At 34.9% G+C, this 9,866-nt stretch overlaps 3 protein-coding genes across 3 annotated transcripts; 1 reads left to right on the forward strand and 2 right to left on the reverse strand.

Moving 5' to 3' along the window:
• LOC104713686 (homeobox-leucine zipper protein ATHB-6-like) lies at positions 1,530–3,312 on the reverse strand. The gene is made up of 3 exons (XM_010430863.1): positions 3,013–3,312; positions 2,531–2,919; positions 1,530–2,361 (listed from the first exon to the last, which is right to left on the reverse strand). The coding sequence occupies exons 1-3, from the start codon at positions 3,080–3,082 to the stop codon at positions 1,858–1,860; spliced, it is 963 nt and encodes a 320-aa protein (XP_010429165.1). The 5' UTR covers positions 3,083–3,312; the 3' UTR covers positions 1,530–1,857.
• On the forward strand, positions 4,585–7,125 carry LOC104713687 (monofunctional riboflavin biosynthesis protein RIBA 2, chloroplastic). Its single transcript, XM_010430864.2, has 7 exons — positions 4,585–4,777; positions 4,976–5,294; positions 5,379–5,600; positions 5,697–6,019; positions 6,120–6,249; positions 6,334–6,606; positions 6,695–7,125. The coding sequence occupies exons 1-7, from the start codon at positions 4,722–4,724 to the stop codon at positions 6,815–6,817; spliced, it is 1,446 nt and encodes a 481-aa protein (XP_010429166.1). The 5' UTR covers positions 4,585–4,721; the 3' UTR covers positions 6,818–7,125.
• Positions 7,329–8,294, reverse strand: LOC104713689 (protein MIZU-KUSSEI 1-like). Its single transcript, XM_010430865.2, has one exon. It carries the CDS (start codon positions 8,222–8,224, stop codon positions 7,508–7,510), a length of 717 nt encoding a protein of 238 aa, XP_010429167.1. The 5' UTR covers positions 8,225–8,294; the 3' UTR covers positions 7,329–7,507.

The raw sequence follows: 9,866 nt of genomic DNA on the forward strand, positions 1-9,866 counted from the left end.
TTATACTTCTTCCGTAGTTGTTTTGCATCATCACACTTGTTAAGATCATAAAAATTAGTGGCACAAAATTTTTATTTTTGTATTTTTTTCACGTTCAAGATTTGTTTTAATATATTTAGTTTTTCATATTTAATTATCACCATCTCTTAACGGTCCAAAGTATTTTTTGAATCACCATCTCTTACTATAATCACTAAATATCACCGCGGAATTATTTTTTAGAAAAAATGTAATTTGTTTTATAAATTAATTATATATATAACTAATGTTTAATTTGTATTTTTAAAAAATGTACAACCTTACAAATATAGATATATTAGTTAATATAGAAATTAGAAAGTATTTTGTTAGTAGTATAGAATTAACTAAAAGTAGGAATGTTAAATCGACCGCTAATACTTAACTATGTATGTTTTGTTCATATATTTATAGAAAAGTAGATGTTATATTCATAAAATATAAACAAACCAATAAACTAATTGATCCGTGGTTCAACCGGTCCGACTAATTGACTCAGCAACCCGAAAGAATTCCGATTCACCTTCCGGTCCGGTTTCAAAAACATTGTCCTTTATAGTAATTTTGATTGTTTTGGAAATTTTATTAGGATAATAAATCTTGTTTCCAAAAATCAAAACTTAATATTAATTAATTAAATAAAAACAAATTAATAATTAATGCTAATGACATGCTTGTAAATATATTGCAACTCCAATATTTATTTGCTAAATGTTTCAAAAATGTATATATAAATTTTTCTCATATTTTCACCATCTCTAATTATATCTTCATCTTTTATCATTCTAATTACCACTAAGATGTTTTTTGCACCTTATATCACTAATCGAACCCTAAGTTACTAGTTACAAATTAACGGCCAATATACATTTTATGCTTTCAGTAAAATGGAGAAGAATAATTTTTTTTTTTAACTTTTGTTTTAACTTTAGTTCCTCATAGTATCAATATTTTAGCGAATAAATTATCACAAAATTCTCGTGTTTTACCGCATCATGTTTTGTATGTAAACAATGCTTTTAGTTTTGTTAACCGAACTTTTACAATAATGTAAGTTGCTGGTAATTATGCTATATTCGTAATTCAAATATACAAAATAGCGAGTAAATTAGTTTGAAACTAAATTTTTTTTACTGATTTGAAATAATCTGAAAAAAGTAATAAACTGATTTATACTTAGGTTTTAGTTTTTTTTTTTGAAAAAGTACTTAGGTATTACAAAAACCAATCGCACTTAAAAGCATATTCAACACATCTAGGTTTTTCTACTAAATTGTTCGGACCTTGACTTCGTAGTTCATTTTGTCCAAAGATCAGAACATGTTAATATAAGTCTCCCTTTCAACATCAAAACTCGAACCTGCCACTTTGAGGATCATTGTCATTGAAAAATCCTCTAATACACCAAAATACCTCCATATACACAAAGTCCATCAGTCATCACATCTAATTTTTTGTGCTTCAAGGTTTTATTTGAGGGTTAAAAATTGTGTAATTTAAGACTTAAGAGCGATTGTAAATCTAAAGATTCCATGCTGAGTTCTTCTCCTTTGAAACCCTTCTCAATTCTCATGATCTGATGATGATGATCCTTTAATTACAAGAAGTGCACGAAAAAGCACTAATTACAAATTCACCCTAAATATTTATTCCCGCCGAGGTTTAACCCTTCCTTAATTTGTTTTCCATTTCACCCTTCAATTTTAACAATTATTCCCATTTTGCCCTCCTCTGTTATTTTTTCTTTCCAATCTTCTCCATTGATTCCACAGAGAGAGAAAAAAGAGAGAGCCATCTGATCCAATCCAAAATCTCTTCCCGGTGGTGTTCTTACAATCTTCAATTCCAGTGATCAACGGTGGAGTACCAGTGTAGAGACGGCGGTTGTTCATCGGAGAAGAACTCGCAAGCTTCTTCACCACTCAGAAAGTCACCATGATCCTCTGTCTGCTCCATTTTCACAAACTGGAAGAAATTACTTTGGGGAGCCGCCGTCACCGGAGCCGCCACCGTGACGTTAGAGCTGCTTTCCTCGTTCAGAAGAGCGCTTGAGTCGCTGCTGTCTGAAGATCCAGCTGCTGCGAACGAAGAAGCCGCCGCCCCCTTTAGTGGAAGAAGGTCACGTAGATCCGTGAAACTTCGGTAATTGAGACCATCGGAATGTTCAAGAAACTGCGGAGGAGACGGCGGCGGCTCTGTCATCTTCTCCGGTAACGAAACTTCTTCCTCCTTGACGGATATATCACTCTCTGTTGTCGCCGCCGCCGCGTTGTTCTCTTCTTCTTCTTCTTCTTCTTCTTCTTCTCCTTCTCCTCCGTTAAGCTTCGTCTTCAGTTTACTAATCTGCATCAAACAAAACCAAAAGATTTAGTTTTTCTTTTAAATCTCAAGATTTGCAAAAAAAAGTTTCAATTTTTTTTAACTTGGGATCAACAAAATTGTGAAATATAACAAAAAAGTTTCAATCTTTAACATAAAAAAAAAAAAAAAAAGTTTGGATTTTTTTTTATACCTCTTGGAGGAGAGATTCATTGTCACGGCGGAGAGAATCAAAGTTAAGGCGGAGAGAATCGTATTGGGATTTAAGAAGACCGTAATCTTTCTCAAGCTGTTTTGTCTTCCAGCGAGCACGACGGTTCTGAAACCAAACAGCAACTTGACGAGGTTGAAGACCAAGTTCTTGAGCTAACTTAACTTTTCTCTCAGGCTCTAGCTTATTCTCCAACTCAAAATTCTTCTCCAAGGCTTTTACTTGGTTAATGCTTAACCTTCTCTTCTTCTCCGACATCCCCCCTACGTGTCCTCCTCTTTCTTCAACTATAGCTTCTTCTTCTTCCTCGTAACCTTCGAGAAGCATCGACTGAAACTCTCTCCCACCGTATCTTCTCGGACTCTGCTCATCTGTAGATTTCATTTAAAAGAGAAGTCAAAATTAGTAAATTTTTTAATGGAGAGATTTGTAATCAAAGATGGGAGTGGTAAAAATTGAACAACCTTGGGAAGTGGTAGGACATAAAGAGATGAGACCACCCACTGAATCTGAGCTACTTAGTCTCTTCATCATCAACAAAAATTCTCAATTTTAATGACTCAAAATGTTTTTAGTACTTGATGATCTCTTAACCAAACTCACAAGAAAAGAGAAAACTTTGAAATGCACAGAGATTATTAATTAGGGCAATGGGGGGGGGGGNGGAGATTCTTCTATTTACAGAGCCAGAGGAGAGAGAGAGAGAGAGAGAGATTGGGGGGTAGTGCGTTTTCCATATGAACAAGGCTTTGTTTCACACTTTCTCTCAGTTTAAATAAACTCAAAGCTTGGGTTAGAATGTAACCATGGTTAAGTAGATATTGTTTGGGTGTTTTTTTTTTTGGTATATGAAAAAATAATATTGATGCAATTTGAGGGGATCCACCGGCTATACCCAGTTACCTCCAGGTTTCTTCCGGTATCACTGGAACTCGTATGTGAGAAGAGAAGTGAGATAAAAAAAGATAAACATGACTCGGCGGCTTACTCTAATCAGCTCGGCTCAAGCTCTGAAGTAGTAAGGAATCTTATACGACGCCGTATAGATCTCGTTTCATGTTTTTAAATCAGAATTCTTTTGTTAATTTAACTGCTACAACCAAGAATGATTTATGGGATAGAGAAGAGATATAGGACAAGAATTTAGAAAATCTGTTTTGTCATAGTAGTAGCATGGTAATCTAATCAAAATACCCTTTTTCTTAAAAGCTGTGATAATTGGATTATATATGCTTATTTTAATTTTCTCTAAGCACTTAAAAATATTATAATTAAGGTATGGGGTGATGACTTTCGTGGCAATGCAAAATGAGACAAAGAGCTGTTGGCCCTCGGTGACAGCAACAAGAGTGATGTTTTTTTTTTCCTTTTCTCCAAAACATACTTTAGTTTTTATATATCAGGAAAGTTTTTGGGTTTAGTTTCTATATCCGTTATTACTATAACCCATACCCATTGATGATATAAGAGTAATTAGTTTGGTTTTCTTTATAAAATGTAAATTATATTCTTATAGGTTAACTATCGTCTTAATTACAGACGAAACAAAAAATTTTTTAGACGATGCAACTAACATCATATAAAGAAAAGAAAACATCCCTATTTCAAAGATGAAAATGCAACAAAATCTACAAGCTTCAGTCCATTCCTCCGTATACATGTTATACTCCTAATTGATATAAAAATATATAGAAGCACACACTATTAAATTCTTCGTAACAGTTTACAATTAAAAGTGTTAGCAAATCTCACTTACTGTATCTAACTAATTTACTAATATTTTCTCAACATTATTAGTATGTTTAATCAAAAAGTTTACAACCTTATTTATGTTTACATTATTAATGTTTGTACAATAGAAACGTAAAAATAAACAACAAACGAGTCAAGAGGGCAAACCTTATTTATGTTTAGCCACCGACACATGATGATCTCACTGGGGATTTTCTGTTTCCACCTAATACGACATCGTATTCAATTCTTAAAAACGACGTCGTCTCCCCTCGTGCTTATCCATAAATGGGAAAAAAATACTATCTCCTACTACACAGTGTATTCGCCACGTCATCAAAAATAAAAAGATCACCGGCAACAACAAAAACACACAGTGATTGATTCTACTCTACGGCGGTGGTGGTTCCGTTCGCTCTTTTCCGAAACTCGTCGTCTCTCCATGAAAATGGCGTCGCTTACTCTCCGCTGTGACGCGACGCATCTCTTTCGTTCACGGTAATCAAATCAGAATTTGAAAATTAAGTTTATCTATGGTTTCGAATTTTAGCGATAAGTTGAATCGTTCTTTCTTAGAGGTTTTGGATTTCAATTGGAACACAGAGTCGTCTCTATGTGTTTCTTCTGCAATCGAATTGGAATTAGGTTTAGGTATTGATGATTATGTTGTCCTCCTTAATTTTTGTGTTTTTTCAGTGATGTTGTTGTTAAGGGAACAAAACTATCTAGAACGAGCTGGGTGTGTTCTAGGGTTATATCAAAAAGGTTCAATGTTAGGATGAGAGTGGTATCTGAGGAAGGAGGAGATGTATTCTCTTCCTCTAAGAGTAATGGATCATCATCAATGGGGATTGAGTTGCAGCCGGATTTGGTTTCTTTTGGAACATTAGCTGCTGAAATGATTCCCACGACAATGGATTCTTCTGATGTTGATGATGAAGAGTTTGATCTTGATCGACCTACTGATGGATTTGCGTCTATTTCTCAAGCTATTGAGGATGTTCGACAGGGCAAGGTTTGTGATATATATATAGTAGTGATAGTGTTGGCTTTTAAAGGAGAGGGATCTTATGTGAAAGCTTTGTTATTTTGTTTGCAGATGGTAGTTGTTGTAGATGATGAGGATAGAGAAAACGAAGGAGATTTGATAATGGCGGCATCGTTGGTAACACCTGAAGCTATGGCTTTTGTGGTTAAGCATGGGACTGGAATCGTGTGTGTGAGCATGAAAGGTGAAGACTTAGAGAGGTTAGAGCTTCCTTTGATGGTGACGCGAAAGGATAATGAGGAAAAACTCCGCACGGCCTTCACGGTTTCAGTGGTGAGTTAAACACTATAGTATCTTTTTAGTGTTGGAAAAAACTACAGGACTCTTAGTGTTGGTATGAAAATGAATATTGGAATTTTTTTTTGTTAGGACGCAAAAAAAGGAACATCCACTGGTGTCTCAGCTCGTGATAGGGCACAAACAATATTAGCCCTTGCATCAAAAGATTCAAAACCTCAAGATTTCAATCGTCCTGGTCATATCTTTCCTTTGAGATACAGAGAAGGCGGTGTTCTCAAAAGAGCAGGGCATACAGAAGCCTCTGTTGACTTGACTGTGTTGGCCGGTTTAGAACCAGCATCTGTTTTATGTGAGATTGTAGATGATGATGGTTCCATGGCTAGATTACCAAGACTCCGCCGATTTGCTCAAGATAACAACTTGAAAATAATCTCAATCGCCGATTTAATCAGGTACAAACACTTTTGGAAATAAGTCTCATCTAACTCAACTCTCATTTACTGATATTTTCAGATTGACACTTGATTTTTAATTGCAAACTTTATCTCGCAGATACCGAAGGAAAAGAGAGAGACTGGTAGAGTTTACTGCAGTTGCGCCTATACCGACAATGTGGGGACCTTTCAAAGCACATTGCTTCAAGTCATTGCTTGATGGAGTTGAGCACATTGCAATGGTCAAAGTAAAAGAATATAAACCGTATCTAAACTTCCTTGATCATTCTGTTCTTATAATTTATATAACCCAAGTTTTGATATGTAATCAGGGAGAGATAGGAGATGGAAAGGATATTCTCGTGAGAGTACACGCGGAGTGTATCACAGATGATATATTCGGAAATAGCTCTGGTGGAAAACAGTTAGCGATTGCAATGAGACTGATTGAAGAAAATGGGAGAGGTGTTTTTGTCTACTTACGTGGTCCGGAAAGTAAAGGTATTGACCTAAGCCACAAGCCTCGTACTTACAACAACAATTCAGATCAAGCCGAGGGTGTTTCATTCCCCGTTGCTTCACGGGAATACGGCATTGGAGCACAAGTAACAACAAAATACATTGAATCTTTTTGATATTTACTGTTTCTATTTTAAAAATAAGCAAACGATTGATCAAAGATTGGTGATGCAGATACTGAGGGATCTTGGAGTTAGAGAGATGAAGGTGATGACAAATAATCCAGCACATTACGTTGGTCTTAAAGGCTATGGTTTAACAATTTCTGGCAAGGTTCCTCTCATTACTCCGACCTAGTCCCTGAGATGAATGTGACCGTTGTTTGATCTCGTTAAGATACGACGTGTGTCTGAATTTGTGAGTGACTTTAGTTTGTTGTTAGTTGTGTTTTGGTGCCTAAACCATGTGTTTTTGTTTTCTTTACCTCCATAATTGTCATTAGATAAATTTTAAATGGCATTTTCTAATTGATTTGAGAATTTTTCTTTGTTTTAGTAATCAAGTGATAATTTAAGATATATTGTCACTTACATTTGGGTTTTGTAAGTACAAATATTATAGTCACGAAATAAAGAATTGTTAGGGAATATATATTTTGAAAGTCACACTTTTTGTTGCATCCTTTTTTTTTTTTTTTTGTGTCTGTTCAACTACTTTTCATTCTAACCTATTAAGTACATTAAGAACATTTCTATATATCTATGATCTATCTATTTTAGGGGAGTTATTCTCATTTTTGTCTTTAGATAAGAATATTTTTAAAAGAAATGGCGGTAACAAGATAAACAATTGAAACTCGAATCAGTGAACTGTCGAAATGGTATGTAAAGATTACATACAAAAGCCAGAGCTAAAGCCAAAAAGCTTTGAGCACGACTCAAAAAACAAGTTCTCTTTTCTCGAACAAAGAAAAAAAAAGAGGGAAGAAACTTAAAAAAAAAAAAAAAACAGAACTCTTATGTACGATCATCTTCACCAGTAATTGAATCAAACCGATGATGGGACGAAAAAGATACTGAGTTCTTGTCCAATATTCCCAGCTGGATCAATCAAATGGAAAGCTTCAGATTCTTTCGAACCACTAACTCGTCTAAAGCTAGCTCTCAAATACATCAATTCATCATCAAACCGACCAAGTTCTTTCCCAGTCACAACTCCGGCTCCAACCACCACCTTACTCAGAGCATCCAACGCCGCCAAGTCATCCTTCGACGGACAGCGTTTTCTCGCATATCCTACTTTTTTCCCGTTACAATACATATTCCAAAATGGCGAGTCTTCTTCGTTGTTGCGTTCTAACACTATACGCAACGCTCCTCCTCTCATCTCTCGAGCTAAAACCGTGGTTGGAACGGCTAGCTCGAGAAGAAGATCGAGGCTTGTCGATTTTCTTGGTGTTTGGATACAGAAGTTGATTTTTCCTTTACGGTATCCAAAGATTGTTCCTGTGACTGTGGAAGAAGACAGGGAAGAGGAGGAACGAAAAGAGGACGTGCGTGACTTGATGTCGTTGTAGAGTTTCTTGCCTCTCAAGCTAGGGTTTTCTTGTTCAAGTTCTTGGACTAATGTGCAGTTGCAAGTTGGGATGAGAAGCTGAATGAATGAGCGGAGGAGACGCCATGAACGAACTTGTTTCTGGCAGTCTACGGTGGTAACCACCGTCGATTGAAACTCCATTGGAGCTCTGACTTTGGCCGTTGACATTGTAAATGCTTTTGATGAAGCAAAAAAAAAAGAAGAACTAAGAAGAAGAAGAAGAAGAAGAAGAAGAAGAAGAAGAAGAAGAAGAAGAAGAAGAAGAAGAAGAAGAAGAAGAAGAAGAAGAAGAAGAAGAAGAAGCTTGAGGATTTGGTGTTGAAGTGTTAAAGGGTTTAAATAGGGAGACAGAGAAGGGGTTTACGTACGAGTACCTTTATTTAGTATATTACTATATAATTGTTTTAAAAATTCGATTTTGGTTTTATGTTTGGGTAATGAGAGGCAATTTATGAGCTCTGATTTGTAAAGTATGATTCGTGTTGGGTTTTTGTCACTCACCCTAAAAGATTCTTTCGGAATAGGTGGAACTACTATTTAGTATTTTGTATTCTTATTATTGCAATAAAGCATATGAAAACCTTATATGTTAAATAATTGGGGTTTCTCTGACCTTGAATAATTGTTTGACATCTTTTTGCAGGATTTGTTTTCACTCGTATAATTATTCACTTTCTAGGAGGAGTACTGGAGTAGTATCAACTATACAAAGATGAAAGAGGTAATTCTTCTTAGTATAAATTGCGTTCATGATGGACTTTTCACCATTATTAAGTATTAACATTGCCATAACTTTTATAACAAAAATGATGGGACTTGATCAAGTATATAAGACCAAGACTTACTTTGGTTATAAAAGTTATGGTGAATTAAAATCCAAATTGATCAAGTCCCATCATTTTTGTTATAAAAGTTATGGCAATTATGCTCATGATAGATCTTCAATATGCTCAACATAAAAAGTGATATCAAATCAGTAGAATGTAGGAAATGGAACTTTTATATTTAGGGTTCTAACTCATTTAAACGTAGGCGAGATGCAGTTTTGAGTGTGAGAATTTGCAAGTTTTAAGGTTATCAAACGATTTATGCAGTTTTGAGTGTGAGAATTTGCAAGTTTTAAGAACATCTCTGACCTATTTCGCTATTTTTTTTATTTGAAATAGAACAAGCATAAATGATCAGTTTGGAGTTGCTCATTTAGGAGTTGGAAATAGCGATTTTAGAGTTATAAAAAATTGTAATAAATGTATTCATGGTACTGTTACTTGCCACCACCATAAAAGGAAAAAAAGAAGGTTTTGGTTTGAACTTTGAAACGATTAAAACTGTTATGAAACGATTGGAGTCAGATGAGTGGAAAACACCACAGTCTACTGTCTACATAGTGTTTAGATAGTGTTTCTGTGTTCACAGACGATTGCCCATTAATGGATTTAACAAGACAGTTCAATAGTATGCTTTTAATGTTTGTAGACTTAGTATTAGACCGTTCAATAGTAAAGTAACTTTATGATAGAGTTAATTCAGACTTCAGAGTGAAATAATGGTAATTATCCGTAGAACTGTATACACACACGTATGACTACTAAACTATTATTATGATAAAATGCATATTTCGACCACATGTATCGAACTACGGGTGACGTTGGATTATAATTTTATTATTAAAAATAGAAAAGAGAACAAATTGAGTAATCCAAAAAAAATACAGATTGGATGAAATTATTCTCTAATAATAATACAACATTCCCGCTTTTTGCCTTTTTACCTGCTAAAAATCATTTAAAGAAAACAAGCTTTGCATATA

Source organism: Camelina sativa, chromosome 9, assembly GCF_000633955.1.
Source record: "Camelina sativa cultivar DH55 chromosome 9, Cs, whole genome shotgun sequence".
NCBI classification, from domain to species: domain Eukaryota; kingdom Viridiplantae; phylum Streptophyta; class Magnoliopsida; order Brassicales; family Brassicaceae; genus Camelina; species Camelina sativa.